The 24,834-nt window shown below is 39.7% G+C and overlaps 1 protein-coding gene across 1 annotated transcript in view; it reads left to right on the top strand.

Moving 5' to 3' along the window:
* Window positions 1–24,604, top strand: part of LOC126253159 (ankyrin repeat and KH domain-containing protein 1) — a 241,908-nt gene extending 217,304 nt beyond the window's left edge. The window contains exons 38-42 of the mRNA XM_049954320.1: window positions 1,239–2,581; window positions 12,807–12,950; window positions 18,562–19,803; window positions 23,036–23,233; window positions 23,339–24,604. Coding sequence (XP_049810277.1) covers window positions 1,239–2,581; window positions 12,807–12,950; window positions 18,562–19,803; window positions 23,036–23,233; window positions 23,339–23,365 — 2,954 coding nt within the window. The 3' untranslated portion in view covers window positions 23,366–24,604. The remainder of the gene's footprint in view (window positions 1–1,238; window positions 2,582–12,806; window positions 12,951–18,561; window positions 19,804–23,035; window positions 23,234–23,338) is intronic.
* Window positions 24,605–24,834: the final 230 nt, after the last annotated feature.

Raw genomic sequence — 24,834 nt, 5'->3', positions numbered from 1 at the left:
AAGTGTAAGTAATGAGAAATTTATAATTAAGGAAGTATGCAAGTAGATGCAAATTGACTTTACGAGCATAGAAAATTTGAAGGAACAAATAAAACAATGTAAACAGCTGGAAAACATCAATTCTGAAAATGTAAAACTGAAGTAACAGTGTATTTGTCTTAACTGCATTGCACCAACCCTTAAAGAAACTCAAACCAAAGCACGACACTCCTAGCACAGCATTGTCAACACAAATAAAAGAAATAAAATTATGGGTAGATGATGAATATGCCAATTTCAGACAGCAGTGTGTCTGTTCTGAAAGAAATCATGTATAAGGGCTTACATTTTGCACTTACGTACGTGTTTTTGTCTCTTAGTTTTGTGCATGTATTGCGTTACCCTACATGTCATATTTTTGTCTTTTTGTTTCTGGGGTTCTATGCTAGGTAATTTCTTAGGTCATGAGAGCAGAATAGTGGTCTCCTTGAAAGTGAACATAAAAAAATGTTTGTTTCTATACAAGCGCCAATCAAGGTGCATTGATAGGAACTATGTAAACTGTGCTAGTTAAATTTTTTAAGAATGAGTGTAATTCAAATACTGACTAGCATTTTGTTGCATTTTAAGAAAATGCAATGAGCCTAGTGTTAAACTTGTTCACATAATGCAGTGTTCAATGTGCTCGCTCAAAAAAAAAAAATAAATAAATAAATAAATAAAAATGCCTTATTTGCGTCCTTGAACTGATGACCTTGCCTGTGACAGATGAGTTGGTTGGGAACTTAAGAGATTTTAAACTGACATTGAAAAAAAGTCAGACTGAATCAGCATTTATCATTAAACCCAACAGTAGACACAGTTAAACTTAGAATATTTCAAGTATGGCATTCAAATTATCTGGTGCAGCACCTACCTATATCCCTCTCTATTAGGCCCTTACCTCAGTATAGGTATTAGATTTCCTTATTGATCAGTAGCTTAGCATAGTCCCAATATCATTTCATTTAGATTGACTCTTCCTTTATTTTTCAATCGTGAGAGAAGGAAACTGACTTTATTTGTGTGATATGGGTTGGGTGTCGGGCTAGGGGAGGCTTGATTGGAAATTAATACTGAAAGGAAATTTCTGAATGGTTATCAGACTGTTGCGTAATGTCCATTTCTGTTTCCCTTTATCTTCTTTATACTGTAGTCAAACATTTCAAAAGTAGTGAATGTTAGATCCGATGAAATGTAATTTTAAAATCTTTTTGCAGCAGAGAAACGTGCAGCTGCGGCTGCAGCTGCCGCTGCAGCTCAGATGGCTGCGGCTTCAAATACAAAAACTACAATGTCATATACCTCAGCCATCATGACATCGGGCCGCACATCAAAAGCAGCTAGTAGCAGTACACCACCGACATTTGCAGCAAAACTAACAGAGGCACCACCACTGCAGGTTCCTGGAGGCCTTCCGAGTTCAACAAAGTTATCTCGGGTGGTATCTCAGCCTACTTCGTTACCGGCAGCAAGCCAAACTTCTATATTGCTGCAGCAGCAACAGCACCACCATCACCACCAACAGCAGCAGCAGCAAGCTGCTTCTCCAAAGCATCATAGGCCTTCCACTCAGCAGTCAACAACAGCAACATCGACGACGATGACTACTACTACTGCCACTACTACTGCCACCACAACCACCAGCACCAGTACCACCACCACTACCACTGCCACCAACACGAACACCACTACTTTAGCTTCCAGCTCACAAGTACCTGGAGTTCCACAACCGGGTGGTTTTCAGATCACACCTGGTAAGGCACCATTTCCATCAGCAACCACACCAGCAACCAGTGCTTCAGTGGCAGCACCTGCTGCTAGTCAGCCTCAGGTGACAGTGGCCTCAACAACAGCTGCTGCACGTGTTGCTACACCACAGCCACAGCAAGCAGTGTCAGTACAACAGTCACCACCACAGCAGCAGCAGCAGCAGCAGATGTCACAACAGTGTCAACAGCAACAAAACGTAACACAGAGTGGTCAGCAGCAGACTTCACTAGCACCTCCACCGCCCCCACCTCCAGTGACTCTGCAGCAGTCACAGATACATCAGCAGCAGGTAATTTCTCAGCCTCAGCAGCAGCAGCAGCAGCAGCAGCAACCGCACCACCACCACCAACAGCAGCAGCAGCAGCAGCAACAACAACAACAACAACAGCAACATCAGCAACAGCATCATCAACAGCAACAGCAACATCAGCAGCAGCAGCACCATCAGCAGCAGCAGCAGCACCATCACCAACAGCAACACCACCACCAGCAACAGCAGCATCACCATGTACAACAGCAGCAGCAACAATCATTGCAACAACAGTCATCTCAGCAGCAGCCGCAGCAGCAGCAGCAGCATCACCATCACAACCACCACCACAACCAGCAACAGCAGCAGGCACAACACCAACACCACCAACAGCAACAACACCAGATTGTGCAACAGCAGTTGACACAAGCACAGCACCAACAAGCTCAGCCGCCATCTCCAGAAACACAGCAGGTTTCTGTTGCAGCCCCAAATGCTGCTCCACTTGAATACTCTTTGTTCAATGACAACTTCACAAAGGTAAGAATGTTTAATTAAAGTACAGTAATAAAAATAATATCTGCCCTGTATACTGTATATACTTCTGTGTTTCTTAATGACCATTTCATGTCAATTGATGTAACTTCCCTATCTCAGCATCTCAAATATGTTAAAATGTGGATTCCAACACTTACCACACGACTCCACTTGTTTTTAACTCTTTAACATGCAGTACTTCAAATGTTGCACACATTCAAATGATAATAGTCAAAACATAGTGCACACATTCATAACTTGTCATTTTTGACAATAGACTACCTAGTATTTAAAAGTGGTCTTGTTGTGAATTGTACTGCATAAACTTCCCGCCAAGTGTAACAACCAACTTACAAATTGCAGACTTTCGAGTTTAACACTGGAAACTCCAGGATGGAGTAATGGCAATATTAAGAAAAGGATAGATCGCTACTCACCATACAGCTGAGGTGCTGAGACACAAATAGGCACAACAAAAAGATAAAATCTTCTCAGGTTTCAAGCTGAGTCAATTCCATTAAAATTGTCGAGCTTTTGATGGCAAGCTCTTCTTTTGTTGTCAGGAGTAAAACTACTGAATGGCTGGGCTGGCACTATTTCCTGCTTAAATACCTATCATTACGGCCACTGGTACCAATCAAAGAGGGCTGAAGCAACCCGTGAGTGGAAACAGAGTTGGGCAGCTCATCGCAGCTCTGGCCTGCCGCGGGACCAAGTGACGTCAGGTGGTGCAACGGGACGGCACCACGTTTGAAACTGCCACTCCCGCCTCCCTACAAGTATTGAGCATCCACCATTGCTTCCTTTGACATCCAAAGCCTGCCACACGCCCTACTCAATGTGTAGCCCTGGTCTCTCTTGAAATTGTTGCTGTTCGTTCTAATCTCAGACACCTCTTTTATAAGGAAATTCTTCATGGAGCAGTTTGAGGAGCAGGCTCTGAACTCTGCAGTGTTGCAACTGTCTTGCTTCCTTAGGTACATCAATGACACCTTCCTGATACGACCTCATAGTGAAAATACACTGGAGCAGTTCATGGATCACATGGATGGTGTCCATACTAGCATCAAACCCGGCGGCTTTCCTGCCGTACTGTGGGGTAACAAGCAGCAAACTAGGACGTGTTTTGCAGATACATCAATTGAGACCACTGTTCTGGCCAGACCCCAAGATAAGAGATATGTTGCGCCCTGTGAAAGAAGACATAGCAGTATGGTGTACCTTGTGAGTGTGGCAGTATGTCTCTAGGTCGGACAGTTCGCACAGTTGTTCATGCATCAATATACTGGGACTTCGTTATAAAAGAGGTGGCTGAGATTAGAATGAACAGCAACAATTTCAACAGAGACAAGGGCTACGCACTGAGTAGGGCATGGTACATCTCTGGATGTCAAAACGATGCAACAACAGATGCTTAACACTTGTAGGGATGTGGGAGCAGCGGTTTCAAATGTGGCGCCAACCCCTCACACCACCTGATATCACTCAGTTCTGCAGAGGGCCAGAGCTGCTGTGAGGTGTCCAACTCGCCTTCTGCGCATGCGTCGGTTCAGTCCACTCTGATTGGAGCCAGTGGCCATAATTGTAAGTATGTAAGCGGGAAATAGTACTAGCCTCGACAGTCAGTCATTTTACTCCTGACGACGATGGTGGAGCTAGCCTTCGAAAGCTTGAAAATTTTATTGCAATTGACGCAGCTTGAAAACTGAGAAGATTTTATCCAGTCGTAAGACTCAGAGGAAACAAAAAGATAGTTAAACAGATAAGCTTTCAGCCAAAAGGCCTTCTTCCGAGAAACACACACACACACACACACACACACACACACATTCACAACCACTGTCTCTGGTATGTTTACGTTTACCTTCACAGCAATCAACTTCCACTGTAATACTTCCTCACAATGTCCCTTCTAGTAGCACTGGTTTGTATTACTGTATTCGGCTGGATATACACCTGTGATCCATAACATTTGCAGGAGGCCTGTTCCTGACACAAAATGGTCATATGTTCTTCATACTGGCTTATGTAAAACAGGGTGTATACGGCCCGGGAGATCCGGGAAAAACCCGGGAATTTTTTCATCCGGGAAAAACCCGGGAATTTTTTCATCCGGGAAAAACCCGGGAATTTTTTCATCCGGGAAAAACCCGGGAATTTTTTCATCCGGGAAAAACCCGGGAATTTTTTCATCCGGGAAAAACCCGGGAATTTCTTAGAAGTCCGGGATTTTCATTGTTTTAGATTTCAGTTAAGTTTTGTAGGTTTGACGTGTAAGATCGGATACTCTGACAAAGAACTTTTGTCCACTTCTGCTGAATAATACTGCAGCAATGAAACATAAATCAGGGAATAACACCAAAATAAAAGTTTAGTTGCATAGAAAATGGGTAATTTACACAATGCACAGACCAGTTTGCCGACACCGTAAAGTGTCAAAGGCTTTAGGTCGAAGATTATGCAGTACGTTCGTAACAACTAATGTGCATGCAATGTGCGTGATGTCACAATTATATACATTTCTAACAGGTCACCAGTAAATATTATGAATAGTGGCTTGAGTTGCGTTACTTTCAAAGGAAATTTCCACGCAAGATCATTTATGTTACGTCTGAGAATGTGCAGTCAATTTCTTAAATCACAGGGCATTATAGCTCTCATTCAAAACGTAACACTTTGAGGATCAGCCATTTGAAAAATGTCTGGCCCACTTGTTTGTTTGATAGTTTCAGCGAACTCTTAGGTCATGATTCCGTTTCGATTTTGTGAATTTTACAATATGAAACATCTGCTTCATCCAGAGTTCCAAATGATTTCCCTAAATCACTCCAGGCAAATGCCGGGATGGTTCCTCTGAAAGGGCACGGCCGACTTCCTTCCCCATCCTTCTCTAATCCGATGAGACCGATTACCTCGCTGTCTGGTCTCCTTACCCAAAAAACCCAACCCAGAGTTCCAAATAGTGTTTTACTGATTTTGCCCATGAACTTGAAAATACTGTTCTAGATCTGGAACAGTATGTGGTTAATTGCTGAACTGAGTGTTCAGTTTGTTACAGTCTGGCTTTTTCTGTCAGCATCATTACTTAGTTTACATTCTGCCCTACAAATATTTAATTTGCTTAATCTTTCTGTGCAATGTTGGATGGCCTTGTTTCCTACTCAGATTGCTCTGTAGAGTGTCTTGTCAAGCATTCCCAGGTTCACACACAAATTTCTTCGCAGTATTCTTCGTTTCTCTATCTTGCCCTGATGACTGTAGTTAATTCCAGATGAGTCTTCTATCTTTCGGATCTCCACTGCACCTTCATGTGATTCAGTCCTCCTCATAGCAGGACCAATGCCTATGAGGTAAGTTTTTTTTTTTTTAAAAAAAAAAAAACCTTCATTCTGCTGCCTTCTCCTGACTTTTCGTGCCGTTAATAAGACTTCAGTCAGTTTGCTTGTACTGCTTATTTGTAGGCGTATTTTAAGTGTCATGTTGGGCAGGTCTACTGGAACTGCTTCATAGGGTCCTCAAAATTTTGCGTCTAATTTCTTAGAATTACCTTTGCTTACGGTCTCAACATACAAAAGAAATTTCTCGTTTTCTAAATATTCTTGGATTCTCTGTCTTGACATAGTGTCTTATCAATTTCCTTCACTACTTTTATCTTCTCTCTTGCTATCCAGTGCATTTCTCGCATTCTAATTCACAACTGATGTAAATGATCATCATATGCCTAACAGTCCTGTCCTCCTCCTCCTGTAGGATAACTGGTATGTTCACTTTTCTTCCAAACATTAATTCAAATGGTGTGCACTTGCGAAATGCCCTCAGACTTCGAGAAAAATATGGTGTTGAATTAAATACTAAAATACTGTATGTACCTACTGATTGCAGTTACTATGGCTCTCTTTTATAATATGTAAATATTTCACCAGTGTCCTGTATGTTCTCTAGAGAGCCCCATCTGTCTACAGGTGAAATGCTGTGGCGTGGATCTTCAGGATCCTTTATAATTCACATACCCCCTTGAATACTTTGCTTAAAACAATTTAATCTCTTGTCGGTCAACAGTACTGCCGTAATTCTGTTCCTCAACACAATTTCTTATGCAAATTTCTCTGCCACTGTCTGGTGTCCTGTTTTTAGATTGGTGCTGCTGCTGTTAATTACTGGTAATTTAAGGAGATGGGACCTGTATAAACTGAAGGAACCAAAGGTTAGGGAGAGTCTCTGAGAGAGCATTAGGGAACGATTGACAAGACGGGAGAAAGAAATCAGTAGAAGAAGAATGGGTAGCTTTGAGAGATGAAATAGTGAAGGCAGCAGAGGATCAAGCAGGTAAAAAAAGACTAGTGGAAAGCTTTGGGTAACAGAAGATATATTGAATTTAATTGGTGATAATGGAAAATACAAAAATGCAGTAAATGAAGGAGGCAAAAAGGAATGCAAATGTCTCAAAAATGAGATCGACAGGAAGTGCAAAATGGCTAAGCAGGGATGGCTAGAGGACAAATGTAAGGATGTAGAGGCATATATCACTAGGGGTAAGATGGATACTGCTTACAGGAAAATTAGAGACGTTTGGAGAAAAGAGGACCACTTGTATGAATATCAAGAGTTCAGATGGAAATCCAGTTCTAAGCAAAGAAGGGAAAGCAGAAAAGTGAAAGGAGTATATAGAGGATCTATACAAGGGCAATGTACTTGAGGACAGTATTATGGAAGTGGAAGAGGACGTAGATGAAGATGAAAGGGGAGATGTGGTACTGTGTGAAGAACTTGACAGAGCACTGAAAGACCTAAGTTGAAACAAGGCCAAGTTGAAACAAGGCCCCAGGAGTAGACAACATTCCATTAGAACTACTGATAGCCTTCGGAGAGCCAGCCCTGACAAAACTCTACCATCTGGTGAGCATGATGTATGAGACAGGTGAAATGCCCTCAGACTTCAAGAAAAATATAACAATTCCAATTCCAAAGAAAGCAGGTATTGACAGGTGTGAAAATTACCAAGCTATCAGTTTAAAAAGTCACAGCTGCAAAATACAGATGAATGGAAAAACTGGTTGAAACCGACCTCTGGGAAGATCAGTTTGGATTCCGTAGAAATGTTGGAACACGTGAGGCAATACTGACCCTACGACTTATCTTAGAAGATAGATTAAGGTAAGGCAAACCTACGTTCCTAGCGTTTGTAGACTTAGAAAGCTTTTGACAATGTTGTCTTGGAGTACTCTCTTTGAAATTCTGAAGGTGGCAGGGGTCAGATACAGGGGGCAAAAGGCTATTTATAATTTGTACAGAAACCAGATGGCAATTACAGGAGTCGAGGGGCATGACAGGGAAGCAGTGGTTGGGAAGGGAGTTAGACAGTGTTGTAGCCTATCCCTGATGTTACTCAACCCGTATATTGAGCAAGCAGTAAAGGAAACAAAAGAAAAATTAAGTAAAATCCATGGAGAAGAAATAAAAACTTTGAGGTTTGCCGATGACGTTGTAATATTGTCAGACAGCAAAGGACCTGGAAGAGCAGTTGAACAGAATGGACAGTGTCTTGAAAGAAGGATATAAGATAAACATCAACAAAAGCAAAACAAGGATAATGGAATGTAGTCGAATTAACTCGGGTGATGCTGGGGGAATTAGATTAGGAAATGAGACACTTAAAGTAGTAAAGGAGTTTTGCTATTCGGGGGATAAATAACTGATGATGGTCGAAGTAGAGAGGATATAAAATGTAGACTGTCAATGGCAAGGAAAGCATTCATGAAAAAGAGAAATTTGTTAACATCGAGTATAGATTTAAGTGTCAGGAAGTCGTTTCTGAAAGTATTTGCATGGAGTGTAGCCATGTATGGAAGTGAAACATGGATGATAAATAGTTTGGACAAGAAGAGGATAGAAGCTTTCGAAATGTGGTGCTACAGAAGAATGCTGAAGATTAGATTGGTAGATCACATAACTAATAAGCAGCTATTGAATAGAATTGGGGAGAATAGAAATTTGTGGCACAACTTGATTAGAAGAAGGGATCGGCTGGCAGGACATGTTCTGAGGCATCAAGGGATCACCAATTTAGTATTAGAGGGCAGCGTGGAGGGTAGAAATCGTAGAGGGAGAACAAAGAGATGAATACACAAGACAGATTCAGAAGGATGTAGGTTGCAGTAAGTACTGGGAGATGAAGAAGCTTATCATCATGCATTTCCTTCATTTTTTCGGCTTTTTTCTTAGTTAACTTTTTTCGTCATTTTCTTCTTCCTGGTCTTCATTTTCCGTAACCACTCTTCTGTTTCCTGTACTTTTACATATGTCCTCTACATCATAAGATCACAATTGCTTTAATGCACTTGCATTTACCTGGAGCTTTCTGGGCTTGTGCACAATGCCATAAAAATATACCTCTAGCCCCAGCCCCTGTATCAGTAATCAGTATGATGGATCTTTGACACAAAAACTTCATGTCATTGGCTTGTGACCTGTTACTATGGCAAAGCATTTCCAATAGACATACGGTCTAAACTGATTTGTAGCCCATACGATCTCTAAACACATTTAACTCTGTTACAGAATAGTTCCTTTTTGCCCTGTTGAATGACAGTGAAGCATAGGCAATTAAAAAAAAATCAATGTTTGTCGTCGCTAGTGATATAACTGTTCTCACGGTGGCTCCATTGGCATCCGTGCTCACTTAAATGGTTGCCTGAAATCTGGTTAGCTCAATGTGGGAATATTTACAAATATTTCTCTTAGTTCTTCTAATGGAGCTCATTGCTGATCCCTGTATTTGTATGGCACTCAGGTCTTCAACAGTTTATGTAGTCAACATGCAGTCTTAGTGAACTTTGGGAAACACCGATTGTAATATCCAGCTAACCCTAAATATCCGTTTAACTCATTGGTGGATTTCAGAACTTAAAAGTTCTTCACCTTCTCCCCATTCCAATCATCTGACCCTATACCTTTATCTGTAATTTTATGTCTTTTTCATGAATTCACAGTATGGGGCCGGTTTGATAAGTCAGGTAAAAAAGCAACTCGCCTTATTTCTTGACCAAGTCTAGTTGAGGGATATACACTTGGGACCAGTGCTCCTCCAGCTTTTTCATCCCATCAGAAAAATAGGTTCTGTCAGACTTTGAAAAACACCCATTGACTCCAACTGACACTTCATTTGCCGAAAATTTCCTTCCAGCAAGCCACAGTTTCAAGTCAAGGAACAGGAAGAAGAAACTTGGAGCTATGTCTGGTGAACAGGGTGGATGATGAACCAATTCAAAGTGCAAGTCATGCGCTTTATCATCATCATCCAAAAAAAAAAAGTTGCCATCACCTTACGACCTGACAAAATAATCTTTGCCTTCTTTGGTGCACTTTCACAAGCCATTGTCCATTGTTGTGACAGCCATTTTAAATCTTGGTGTGTAATGATGGAGCCAGGTTTCATAAACAGTCACAAATTGGTGCAAAACTCTTGCAAATCATCATTTTAAAATGATTGCTTGGGTATCACATGCTATTCGTCTCTTACAAAGTCACCCTTTACTAACACAAACATTCCCACCAGTAAGAACTCCATCGTACCAGACTATTGTTTTGAACTTCGGTTGGTGTAACTTCTGACTCACCCTGTATAATTTTTAACTTGTGGGGGATGGCCAGTGCAAGACATGAACCACAGATCCATGAATTGCACCCAGATAATCAATCTACTACGTTACAAATTACACTGTATATCCACTGTGCATAAATTTCTGAAAAACGTTTAGAACAAACTATTTCATGCCACTTTATAACCATATTCCACCTGCGTGTTTCACTAGGGAGCATGAAGCAGCTACAACCATTTTCATAATGCATGTTAACAGTGCAACAATTGGAGCACAACAGTACAAAAACTGACTGTACATGATTTTTGCAATACAAACTACACGGCTAAAGTGTGGTTAAGAAAACTGTTGAGGACTGCTAATTCATTAGTGTATCTTAAAGTTTTATTTAATGTAACTAAGTCGTAAGTTATCAAATATGCAATTAGGACTTACTTCCAAGAATGTAACACCACCAGTGTAAGTGTGCTATGTAACACCACCAGTGTAAGTGTGCTATGTAACACCACCAGTGTAAGTGTGCTATGGCTTCTGATCAGTCATTGTGTTTGTTTCCATAATGTTTATTCTTATAATGAACAGAGTATACCAACAACTTTGATTCTGGTGATAAAACACAAACATTATGGGCGCCACATGCCCCTACAATAATAAAGCATTTCCATCTTAACTTGGAAAATTTCAACCCTCCAGTTGTAATGACAGGATTTTCTTTTTTGAATTCATTGAATAGTTCATGTAAATCACCACAGTAATAAACTTTTTTGCATTAGAACCTTAGTACCATTTGCTTACAGAGTACCACAGTCTTTTTTTTTGCCAGGCATCAAACAGCTGTTACTGTCATTTTCATAAAACCTTATAACCTTTTTGATTGTTTTTTCATCTATCAGATTAAATGAGTTTGTCATTTCTTATGCAGGTAATACTCCCTGCTATTTTACTAAATGCCTTGTTAATTTAACCAAACATCCTGACACATTAAATTCACTCTAATTTTTGCTAGACGCCAAGAATTTGGCGGTAAACTGATCATCTTAATTTTATCCTCTTTGTTTGAAAGATGGGGCTTAGTTTTTAGCTTTTCTATCAAATAATCTTATACGGTTGGTTAATTATTGTAACTGTCACCTGGTTTAGTACAAATTTGTTTTTGAAATTTAAAAAACTTCCAATCCTTTTTGACTGCAGTTGCTGCTTTCTCGATTTTTGCATTCAAGATGAAAGGTCTTTTTGCTTCGTTTAATTTTTTTATTGTTTTTGAGAAGTCACAAAATTCTTTATGTGAACTACTGCTATCCATTTCTTTGTTCATTACAAATATATTAGCAATAACTTGTTACCGCTATCCATTTCTTTGTTCATTACAAATATATTAGCAATAACTTGTTGGACACAATGTTTTTCATGGTATGATATTGATGAAAGGGCTTTTAGTTTTAGAATAATGACCAAACATTATCCTCAGATCTTTTGTTATAGGCTTCTTATGTTTCTTAAAAGCGTCCAAGCAAGACTGACCAGAAAAGTGATGAGATTTTTTAAAGTATTTCACTTTATGGTATTTGTAAATTGCTTTAACCTCTGAGTCAACTCTTAAGGGGAGCCAGAATGATCCATCTCTTCCATGTTAATTTTAGCAAATAGAAGGAACATTTTTTGTAAAGCCATTAAACATATTGCTCTGAAATTTGGACTACATGTTCAGTGAGTATTTATCTACAAAGTTATAATACCATGTTAGAAATATTTATTGGTTTTTGTTCTACAATTTTTCTAAACAGAAAATTTTGCACTTTTTGTTCTGTAACTCTTGACTTACACAATATCTTTTTACAATTTGTTATGAAAATGAAGGAAAAGAAGTAAACAGTGTTTTGTATAAATTTTGTTGATATACTGAGCAGTTTTTGAGAAAATGTTCCTCAAAGATGAAAATTTTAAAGTTACGGGAAATGGCTTCCAAAGTTTTTTAATACAGTCCTGCCCCATATGATGGATTATCAGCATCCATTTGTTTGTCCAGTGTTAATTTCCTTTTCACTGGTCTTTTCTTCCCCTTTGCTGCTTGTTGTTGGCTTTTGTCTCTTCTTCCTGCACCTCTTAGTCTTTCTTCATCAAGTAGGTGCATTGTGGAAATGGTGTGTCCTGGTTGGAAACCTAAATGTTTCAGCACATCACATTTGATAATGTTTCCTTCATTGTGTGTGTGTGTGTGTGTGTGTGTGTGTGTGTGTGTGTGTGTGTGTGTGTGTGAGAGAGAGAGAGAGAGAGAGAGAGAGAGAGAGAGAGAGAGAGAGAGAGAGAGGGGGGGGGGGGGGCAGTTTAGTAGCCTTCTTGGTAACTTGTAGTGCAACACTCATCATTCACACTTCCCTGTGTTCACTTTCTGTTTATCATTTTTTCCGGTCCAAGCCTTCGGAAATTTACCACCACCTTTCCCTCGAAGTGTTTTAACTTCGCATGTCCCCCATGAATAAATGTGCAAATTAATTTGTGAATTAAAGATAATGAAGTAATATTTTATTTTTTGTGGATTGCTTCTTTGGTTATATGGCTGATTTAATAAAAATTGAAGTATTTATTGTAATTTTGTCATGTATAGTAATCCAAAAACCTAAAATTTACAGGTGGCCCAGCAGTCAATGTGGGGAAGAGACAGTGAAGCAACAAAAACAATTATGAATTTTGCAAGTGTTGCAGCAACTGGTGGTGCCCCAGGATCAGGATCTAGCAGCTCTAGCACGAAGTTCCTTGAAAACGTCCCTCCTCAGGTAAAGATTTTCTGATCACACTGGCAGCAGAGATTAAATACTGTAATGGCTCATATATATATCAAATACCATTTTTACTTCATTATTTATATTAGAACCATAGGTTTTAATCAGACAAAAGTGTGTATTCAGTGATAAGAGTTTAATAACATAAATGATAGTAAAATTAGAAATCTCAGTTAATTACAGAATACTGAAAGATTGTTTATATTTCTGACCTGTATTGCATTTATTATTTAACACATTGTGAGCGGATATAGAGTCCATTACATGTGTATCTCAAGGTAACTTGTATTTCCCACACGCTGTCTGTAGATGGCATATACTGTGATACATTTTAACATCTTGATCAATTGAGGTGTGGGTATTTATGAGGTATTTACACCAGTAGTCAGTGTGTCACACTTGACTGCCTTCATGTGCATTTTGCTTACATAGCAGTTTGATTGTATTTTGACATTTCAAATAGTTACTATTTTCGCCTTGAAGTTTCTCCTGCTTACAAAGATTGTCCCCTTCAGAGAACAGAAGGAAATGAACAAACCTTAAATATTTTCTGAGGTTTCTGCAATGACTATTCAGATCTTTCTAATCAGTATGAAGATCCGGATGACACTGTGAATGACTGTTTTTATAGTTCTGTGGATGATTCAAAGACCTGTGAAGAAGTGTGAGATGTCAGTATTTTCAAGTGATTCTGACAATGATGATGATGGTTCTGTTCTTTTGAATGGTTCATTTTGTTGTGATGTTAACTCTTTGAAGATGGCACTTGTGTTTAGTTGCTGAATGTGTTGACTCGTTCGTAGTACTGGACCAAGCTGGTTATAGATACGTTAATTTCATGAACCGGAAACGTGGAGCCAGAAGTATTCTAATAGGTTCAGAAATTTACATAAGTATGTTCAGTTTTCCCTTCCCTGAGCTCTTTGAAGTAAAAATAACATTTAAATTACAAAGCCCTACATGCCATTACCCTGGAAAACATTCCAATTTACATTGGAACGAAGTCTGCAGGGTGTCCCACATGACTTCCTTCTCTTAAGAAGTCGAAGCTTCCAGTTTTATTTAAAATTTTAATGGTATTTTCTGTAAACCAAGGGTAGTTCAAACAATTGATGTAAACATTTTTTGCAGCCTGGTGGAAAAAGTACAGTTCATCAATTTAGAGAATGTTATTTGAGAAATCAGCACTTTAGCTAGGAGGGGTACCAACGGGAATAACTTTTGCTGCTAGGTGTGTATAGTGCAATTCATTACCAGTTCAGTACCACTTGTGTTATCGACCTGGCTTGTTTTGTTCATCTGCAGTGATTGTTTTTGCTAGTGCAGTTGTGTTGTTGTTTTTATGATGGCAAGTTTAAGTGAATAATGTACAGCCATGGTTGTTTTCTACTCTGTAAAAGTGTTTCTGCTTTAATGTTGAAAACAGCTTACCAAGATGACACTATGGGAAAAACTGAAATGTAAGAGTGGTTTGCTTGATTTAAAAATGGCAACATGTTGATTGATGACGAACCTCACTCTGGACGTCCATCAACTGCCTGAATCGACGAAAATATTGAAAATATGAAGAGCTTGTGCTCACAGACACACTGCAGACAATTGATCAATTATCAGAGATTAGTGGGTTATCTTGGAGCTTGATTCAGCAAATTTTAATGGAATATTTGGGAATGAAAAGGGTTGGTGTGAAGTTTGTTTCTTGGGTTATGACTGACAGTCGAATGGAACATCGAGTTGAGACATGTCACGCTTTGAAACAACAGCTTGAAACTGATCCAGATTTTCTGTCAAAGGTCATTACTGGTGGTGAGTCATAGTGTTATGGTCACAACCCAGAAACAAAGCAATAGTGAGCCACTGGACAGCGTCATTGTCACACCGTCCAAAAACACGCACACACCAGTGTGTTTTTGTTAAAAGTTACGCGTTTCTGCTGCCTCAAACGCTTTACACACACGATCTGGCTCTGTGAGACTTCTTATTCCCACGCATGAAAAGGGCATGTAAGGGCACTGATTTGTCAACATTGAAGAGATCATGAAAAGAATGAGGGAGCCAGCAAGAAACTGTCCGTTCGCATCAACGGACACAGGCAGACAGTGTTTGTTGGTAATGAGGATCACCCTGTGGCTAAACATGCCTTGGTGCACAGCCAGCACATCTTGGCACAGTGTTACACCGTCCGGGTTATCTGGATACTTCCCACCAACACCAACCTATCAGAACTCTGGAGATGGGAACTTGCCCTTCAGTATATCCTCTCTTCCCGTTACCCACCAGGCCTGAACCTCCGCTAATTTCAAGTTGCCGTCCCTAGTACCTCACCTGTCATTCAACAACATCTTTGCCTCTTCCGCCTCGACTGACATCTCTGCCCAACCTCTTTGCATTTACACATGTCTGCCAGTGTCTGTATATGTGCGGATGGATATTGGTGTGTGTGCGAGTGTATACCTGTTCTTTTTTCCCCCTAAGGTAAGTCTTTCCGCTCTCGGGATGGGAATGAATCCTTACCCTCTCCCTTAACACCCACGTCCTTTTGTCTTTCCCTCTCCTTCCCTTTTCCTCATAAAGCAACCGTGGTTTGCGAAAGTTGAATTTTGTGTGTGTGTGTGTGTGTGTGTGTGTGTGTGTGTGTGTGTGTGTGTGTGTGTGTGTGTGTCTATCAACATACCAACGCTTTCGTTTGGTAAGTTACATCATCTTTTTTTTTTTAGATATATTTTTCCCACATGGAATGTTTCCCTCTAATATAACACAAGGGTTGGTACTTCAGTAGTGGCAACTATTTATTTACAGCTCGTACAAAATAGATACGTGTTTCAGAGTTTTACTGACCTTGAAAGTAGTCACCAGCATTGTGTATAACCCGTTGCCTGCAATGTGGAAGTCGTAGGATACTCTTAGCAGTGCCAGTTGTGTTGACAGTTCGAGCGGTGCAGTCTATTGCCCGACAAATCTGTAGCAGTTCTGAAGCGAATGCCGTGAAGTGTTACCTTCAGTTTAGAAATCAAGTTGAACCTATGAGGGCTTAAGTCAGGGGAGTGCAGTAGGTGGTATAGCACTTAGCAGCCTCCTAAGTCAAATAAATCAGTAACAGCTTTTACTGTATGTGCTTGAGCATTGTCCTGCAAAATGATGGTCAGGTCTTGCAGGAAGTCTCATCACTTCTGTCTGTATGCTGTTCATTTTTGGAACACAACCTATGACCAGTTTAGAGACAGAAGTGATGACACTTCCTGCAGGACCTCATCAGGTCCTGCAGGCCAATGCCCAAGCACGTACAGTGCAAGCTGTTACTGATTTGTTTGACTGATGGGGCTGCTAAGTGCTATACCACCTACTGCACTCCCTGACTTAAGCCCTCGTGAGTTCAACTCGTTTTCTAAACTGAAGCAAACACTTCACGGCATTCACTTCAGAACTGCTACAAATTCGTCAGGCAATAGACTGCACCGCTTGAACTGTCAACACAACTGGTACCGCTGAGAGTATCCTACGGCTTCCACATCATTGGCAACAGGTTATACACAATGCTGGTGACTACTTTGAAGGTCAATAAAACTCAGATACGTGTTTCAATTTTGTACGAGCTGTAAATAAATAGTTGCCGCTATTAAAATTCCAACCTGTGTGTGTGTGTGTGTGTGTGTGTGTGTGTGTGTGTGTGTGTGTTACAGAGCATGATACACCAAATTACAGAGTTATGTTCTGTAAATAGCTTTATGAAGTTCAATGTATGTGGATACCAAGCAGCACAGTGAAATACAATTTTGTTGGATATGATGTAGAACTGTCCTGCTGGGTCCCCCTCCAAAATAATATCATGAAAATAGAAACATATTCTGAAAGAAATGCAAAATGTGAGTGATAGTTATTATTGTATTTAAATTTTCAGTTTTTGCAAATAGCTCCTAACCCAACCAAGACTTTGTAAACAACTACTTATTCCAAACATAATTTACACCATACAGTAGTTGATAATTTCTACCTGCAAATCAAAGTTAATGCAGTTTTGTAATAGTCTAACCTCCCTGGCTTGATAATAAAAATGCGAACTACATGAAACACAGTATAGTTGCTGTTATTTTGGTAGTGTTAGGAGGCAAAACACTAATGGCACAAATTTGTTCCAACTTCTACCATCTTTTACCAGATCAGAACTAGGGAGACGACACTACTGCAAAGTAAATGCCTAACATTATTCCATTAAGTGTAAACAGTGTTAAATTAATAAGCGATAATGCAGATTTGGTGTAAGAATCGTAGAGAATGGAAAGTTAAGTTCTCTTTTTTTTTTTTTTTTTTTTTTTTTACACTGAAGAGAGAAAACGTTGTGACTATCTGCTTAATATCATGTGATCCACCTTTGGAATGTAGTACAGCAGTGATTCTGAACGGCATGGATTTGACAAGTCCTTGGTAGATTTCTGAGGTACTTAGCACCAAATGTTTCTGCATAAGCCATACGTTTACCATAAATTACTGGCTGGTGGTTTGAAGACATAGAGCTGGTACCCAGTAGTATTGCAGATGTACTTCGTGGGTTATGATGATACTAATTTGGTAGTGAAGACATAAATATAACTTCACTATAATGCTCCTCAAACCACTGTAGCATAATTCTGGTCTTGTAGTCTGGACATTTCTCCTGCTGGAGGATGTCATCACCATCATTCTTCAACCAGTTCCAAGATCTTTACAACAGTAGCAAGCGAATAGCCAACTAGCTTTTCCATTTCAGAGATGCTCATTCCCAGGCACAGTGTCATAACAATCTGTCCTTTGACAATGTCACTTACGTTAGTGGATTTCCTCATTTGCATTCTTTATTGTCACTAGAATGGTTCGCATTCGTCTCTGTTCTGCAGTGCCAGCAGATGGCGTTCAGTCTCAATGTGGGTGGTAGCCACAGTACCTTGGCGTGTCAGTGTATATGTTCAACGTGACATCTGTTGGTCACAAGAACAATGTGAAAGGGATAATACATGTCACACCATACATTCTGAGGCATATGTGGACTCTGAAGTGACTGCATTAAATATGCACATTTTGGAGTCAGAAATTGTTGTTAGAACAGGAGGTTCATACAAAAGTTCTTCTTTAACATAAGTCCATAAAAAGAATTCCGTGGGAGTCGGATTTGGAGGGTTACAAGGCCAAGAGAACAACACAGCATCATTACGGCTAGTACCACCGATCCAACTGTTTGGATGATGTTGATTTAAAATTGGCAAAGAACCATACACCAATATTAAATTTTTGAAGTTTTATTTTACATTCTCTATAATTTTTATTGTTGTATCACTCTTCATTAAATGGTTATATCCATATGGAATAACCATATTCATATTGAATTGTACTACATTTCAAAGTTCACACACTTATTCCACAGACACACTATCCAGTTGTTGCAGTGTCTGATTTATGGAGTGATTTAAAAGTGATCTCTGTATAATGGGTTCTTACAGCTGACAACATGTGTAGAACAGCAGTAATGTGTTCATTATTTGGTTATATTGCCATTGCTGTGTTTATATTTTTTATGTTAATGTGCACCTTAATATTGCTTGTAATCTGATGATGGTTCTTCTTTATTGTACAGGTTGATGCTGCAAAGGCACCTGGCTATCGCGGAAATGCTGTATGCTCCCCAGTTTCATCAAAAACGAGCAGCAATAGCACTACTCCACCATCCCTCTCTGCTGCACCAGGACCGCAGTACCAGAATGCACCCACCTTCTCAACAGAGTCTATAGGGCCATGTCTTAACCATCCAAATAAGCCACCCCAACAACAGGCTTCACCAGGTGGAGCTGGGGATGCAGTATTTGGTGCTGCACGCAGTGGTTTCCCAACAGCTGAACTTGCCCAACCTCGTGTCCCTCCATCTCATGACCATGGTCCTGGACCTGCTATTTTTGCAACTCCAGAACAGCAAACACAGCTTTTGAAAATGGTTCCACCTGGACCAGGACCTGTTTCAGAACCTCAGTTGCTAGCTCCATTTCATCCTCATCATCACCACCACCATCAGCAGCAGCACCATCATCATCATGCTCCCCCTGTGACAACTGTAAGTATGTCAAGACTCAATCCCCGAGCTCCTGATTTCAGCCTTCACCTTCCACCTGGTAAGGCTCAGCAACAGCAGCCACAACAGGCACCACCACCAGGTGCATTTGCTTCAGGATATCATAATAGAGCTCCACCACCCCCCTCATCTGCTCCTGGGTTAGCTGCAGTTCTGCCTGGACTTTCTGGTGTTCCATTTGCAGCACCTGGACCAGCAGGAAAACAGCCTCCTGGACCATATGGTGGTCATGGTGCAGCTGGTGCTGGAGGAAATCCACGGTGGCAGTTGTATGGGCAGCCATACCATGGACCAGGACCACATCATCCTGCAGATGTTGTTGGGCAGCTTGGCTTTCCTTCTGGTGCAATAGCTCACTTGGCTAGTCTAGCAGCTGGGCTCCCTGGCTCGGCAGACTTGCTTGCTGGTCTTGAAAATGGAAGTGGTGGATCGCCACCACCATCACCTGCTGGAGGTGCAGGTGATGGAAGATCGACAGAAGACCGCAAAATCCGGCCAATAGGCACTGAACGTGCTAGCTGGAAGAACCTTGTCAATAATGTAGCTGGTGATCCTGACTGGATGCTAGGTGCAGCCGAGCCAAAGGTGTGGCCTGGACATACCGTGGATCGGGGTCATCCCCAGCAGCAGCAGCAGCAACAACAGCAGCAACAGCAGCAGCAACAGCAGCAACTTTTCAGAACTAATCCATCACATTATGGTCGTCTGCCTTCCGCTGATGATTTGCAGCATATGGTAGAAGCTCCTTTCCAGGTAAGTCCGTAAGAAAATTTATAACAACTATGTAAAGTCCCATAGCTTGTGTCTAGTATATGCTCTTAATGTAGAAGTTAGAAACCAGTTACTTGTAGGGATGGTTATGTATATCATCGATCCGACAGAAGCGAACCTCATCCATCAAACCTTTGTATGAGTTGACAACTTCTAAATTATGCACATTCCCAAAAAAAGTAAAATGGGACTATCAGCTAGGAGAGCTTTAGAAGTGGGTTCTGGCACTAGAAAAGCTGGAATTAATATTCAGTTGGGCAGTAACCCAAATGAGGAGAGCCAACATGACATGTACCAACCTGATATGTTGCTGTAGCCCCCACTGAATTTGAAGTTATCACTGAAAAAGTTAGTGTCAGACACTAAATAAAAGAAGTGGGTTAGTAGAAATAAATTCTGAATGAGCTTTAAATTGAACTAAACGAATTTACTTAAAAAATAAGAAAATGGCAATATATAAATCACAGAGTTGCAAATTTTTACAAAGTTTTCCAGTGCACCTTGCCCTACTACAACAGATTTACAATAATATAAACACAGCTGTTGTATAAGCAACAAATTATTGTAAATATGGCACTTAAAACAAGTATGAAATAAATGAATGAATCATTGGTATGCTCTAACTTAGTATCCCTTTCGTCGTAACTCTTACTGCTTACAAAAATTATTTACAAAAATTATATGTTTGGACTGTTAAATTAAATAGATATTTTAGTTTTGTTTCATTGCATAGTCACTCCTATTGTGTTAATTCATATTACAAAAGTGGTTCTTTTCCCTGTTATGAAAGCACAAGCTTGATTGTGAATTTCAAGCAAGTCCACCAATTAACAGATACTGTTAGGGAATTATCTTGTACAGTTTTTCTAAATAATATCCCATGTTTTTATAAAGTAATGTATGCTTATAAATTAACGATACCTATACGGAATATGTTTTAAATTCCTTATTTGTAGACATACATGATATAGTTATTTACATAATCCCTTTTTATACAGTGTCTCTCATGGTTCCTAGTACAGGGATCCTATTCTAGGGCTGGCCGGGGTGGCCGAGCGTGGTTCTAGGCACTAGTCTGGAACCGCGCGACCGCTACGGTCGCAGGTTCGAATCCTGCCTCCGGCATGGATGTGTAGGATGTCCTTAGTTTAGCTAGGTTTAAGTAGCTCTAAGTTCTAGGTGACTGATGACCTCTTAAGTTTAGTCCCATAGTGCTCAGAGCCATTTGAGCCTATTGTAGACAGTACGTAGTAAATAAAGTTTTTGATAAGGAACTCGTACATTATACCTGGGGGGTCAGATCAACAACTCCCTTACACTTTCATATAGGTAACTTACTCTTCAAACCCAGAGTATGTTTTTTATCTAGCCTTGTTCGCCAAATCCCAACAAATGGCTTCAGGGTCCCATTGTGTAGGTAAAGTCATTTCAAAAAATCTACTGGGTTCACACTGCTTCTAGAGTCGAACTTGCAAAATTGCTTACATCAAACCAATATTCTACGCTGTCAGCATGCTTATTTGGTTGACATATTCCTGATTCTATGTAACTGCCTGCATTAGTGCCATTACATATGATACATTCTGTGCATTAACCAGTTAACTACATCTCTCTTAATCTTTTAATTACTTTCACGGCTGTAGGTCTTACACTCATCACATACAAATTTACATTCGTCCCTGAGTGGAAAATATTAACAGCCTGTATTTGCAGTTTCTCTTTGGTTAACACATTTTTGCATTATTTTAAACGGACTACTCTTGGGTTTCATATCAGGTCTTAATTCCCCAAACTACGTCCTTACATTATTATTGCTGTATTTTATCTAATGTATTTGAAACCCAATCCATTTCAAGAACACATTTAAATCCCTTTCAAGTTTTCTGTGCTCATCGCAGGAATTTGATCACTTTCAAATGGACTGATAACACAGCCACATTCTTTAAGTGACTGTCACTACTTTCAGAGATTCGTTTTCTGCTCTTCTGTTACTGGTTGCAGTTGTTGAGTCTCACTAACAACCTCCAGTGTATCCACGTTGATACTTACTGTCAATAAAGCCACTACAGTTACAGCTCCCCTACAACACTGCTCATCTGTTAAATTTATTGTGCTCCATGTGCACAAGCCGCTGCTTGTTAAATTGCTGATACACATCTTTTATTTGCTCTGTCGAATGCTGTCTTCTGGCTGAAAGTGCATACATGATTTGGTGCCTCCCCAGAGTTAAGCCTTGCATGTTCTTTTTCTGCAACTTGTCACCCCCACTGATATATGCTGTATTGCACTTTCATTTTCTTTTACTATGCACTATTCCCAAACACATGGACACTATGATCTTTTCTACTGATCAATTTTAATGTTATCAAACAAGTTTCGTGCCTTAAGTACCACTTATAATGTATCTGTTGTACAAATAACTGTAAATTATAGTTGTTTGTTCAGGAACACAGAACGTCTTTTGGAAATGATAAATGTTGTACATACATTAAAGGAGAATTTCATAGGATGTGTACAATTATATGTTAATCGCATGAAAGAATGGAGTGCAAAACTGCTCTTATTGTTGAGGGGTAACTGCAGCAGATCTTTAGTCAGCTCATTGACTTCTCTGTCTTGGAATAGCACTATCCAGGCAGAGTTCAGGAAGCAGTAATGCATACGAAGATGGCCAGCTTGATGTCTGTTACCCTGAATTTATCGATATGTTGGCAGAACATTTGAAATGTGACACAGCAAATGACACAATGAACTAAGGCTATTACTGCCCCCATCACTGTAAATATTCCAAGATAATTGACAAATGATGAACCAAGTGTACAAAGTTGGAAGTGTTTAGATGATGGTTCAACACTAGGGATCTGAGAGGACAATGTGTAATTGTCATTGAATTTGCTTTGATTATCTTTGCTAAAGAACAGTAAATTGTAGCATTCAGTAATGAATGCATATCACAGTTACAACTCTGATGAGAAATGTTGGTCTAAAAGTTCACAGATCACAGTTTATTCCAATGGAGTCATTTTTTGTGACCTTCAGATCAGTGTGTCGTCTAGGTTAGAAAACTTCTTAACACAGTGTAAAAAGATTCGTGTATTATGTTTTTGAAATTTTCTGATAATGTGGAAAGAAAATGACCCATCCATTTTTATGGAAACCATACAGTGTAATGACTTTGAACTCAATCTATGATAGCATAATTTACATTTTACAGGCAGGACATCCAGAGAACCAACACTCATTCCATAATGGCAGTGGCACAGTAGCAGCCTTGTCGTTAATGCATCATGGTCTTCCGCTGATGCCACAATTTGGAGTTGCTGGTGCAGGAGCAGGAGCTAGTGCAGATATGGATGCTGTTAAAATGGAAGCTCCCAGTTGGGGCTTGCAAGATGTTCAGGAGAAGCCACATGTAAGTTTGTTACCTTTTATGGTATACTGCATATGGTTTTAAGTTTACTGTTGTTTAAATTGTGTACAAATCTTTATATTATTAATTACATTTTTTTCGTTTCAGCAATGGCATGCCAAATGGAGTCATTAAGGAAGAAATTCAGCATAATGTTCAGACGTGAAGCTAGTTAAAGACGTATATCTTCTAAACATGAACTTTTTTTATTAAAAAGATCCATCTGTAGCTTATAAAAATGCTTTGGTCTTTTCACCTAGTGTTTGGGATACAGACCTCTGGTAGCTTATTAGAAACCCCAATCAGGAAACTCGTGCAATTGAAAATTCATTTGGTTTCTAGGTATTTTACTTTGACCCAGTCCATGTTTTGCTAATGGCTTGCCAAAACAGGCCACATTTATAGTTGACATGCATTAAAGCAAGTTCGCTTGTACCCAGTCTATGGGTTTATGTTGCACTTGTCAACTCGTGGCTCAATGATGGAACTTGTCCCTCTCTTAATATATGATTGTTGTGGGTGCCGCTGTAATATTGTAGCTATGAGGCGCGTCGGAAATTAGCGGTTAATGAATTCGGTGTATATAACTATTTTGTGAACCAAGAGATACTGTAGCTCATCTTTCAAAAATAAGTTCTTTGCATGTTTCGTCCTTTATTTGATAATTGCTTTGTAGTTTAAGAAATAAAAGAATACAGATTTATCTGCAATGAATTTTTTTCCTCTCTCATCCCATAGTTCTGTGATAAGCAAAGAACTGTTCTTCATTTTTTATTTAGTAAGGGAACTGTTGGTCTTCAGTTTTCTGCAGTTTACCTATACTGTCAATCTAGTTTGGACAACATGAGAAAAGGAATAGAGAGTAAATAATATAAATATGGTAGTATTGCTGCATATAGATTTGGCTGCTCTTGAAGCCTGGGTTATGGAGTTTGTTCAAGTGTTCATTTTATGTAATGATGGAACATTTGTGTTCTCCAAGCGTATTTTGATCGCATTATAATAAATATATACGTACGTACATATATATAAATACAAGTGAGAACGCAGAAATGTATTGGAAAATATTCTTTACCAATTAATGATACAAAAGGAAAGGAGTTGACTAACATTTCTTCCCTTTGTGTTTTGTTAATCTCGTTTTGAAGGTGTATTGCACACCTGTTCATCTATGATGATCATGGGGCTCAGCCCACTTAATTATGATGATGTTGAGCTGTGAGGCAGACTGTGTCCTTCAAGGTATTGCCTTATTGCACAAGTAGCCCTTGAAGGGATTGTTGCCACACTTCCACAGATGTAGGGATATTCAGTAAGTGGATTATGTATAATTGCTTGTACATGAAGACTTAAATATATCTTTATGCACTGTGAGATGAGTTTCTTTATTCAGACTAGAGCCTAGAGCATCCTTTTCCTACACAGTTCTTCTAAAACATTCATAGAATTTCTTATCCTTAACAGTGTCCTCCTTTCCCATATCTCTCTCTCTCTCTCTCTCTCACACACACACACACACACACACACACACACACACACACACACAATCCCTCTCTCTGTCTAAGGAAATAAAAACCTACTTTCATTAAATTACCTTGAAAACT

This window comes from Schistocerca nitens, chromosome 1 (assembly GCF_023898315.1).
Source record: "Schistocerca nitens isolate TAMUIC-IGC-003100 chromosome 1, iqSchNite1.1, whole genome shotgun sequence".
Lineage (NCBI taxonomy): Eukaryota > Metazoa > Arthropoda > Insecta > Orthoptera > Acrididae > Schistocerca > Schistocerca nitens.
This window is presented reverse-complemented; position numbering and strand designations above follow the sequence as displayed.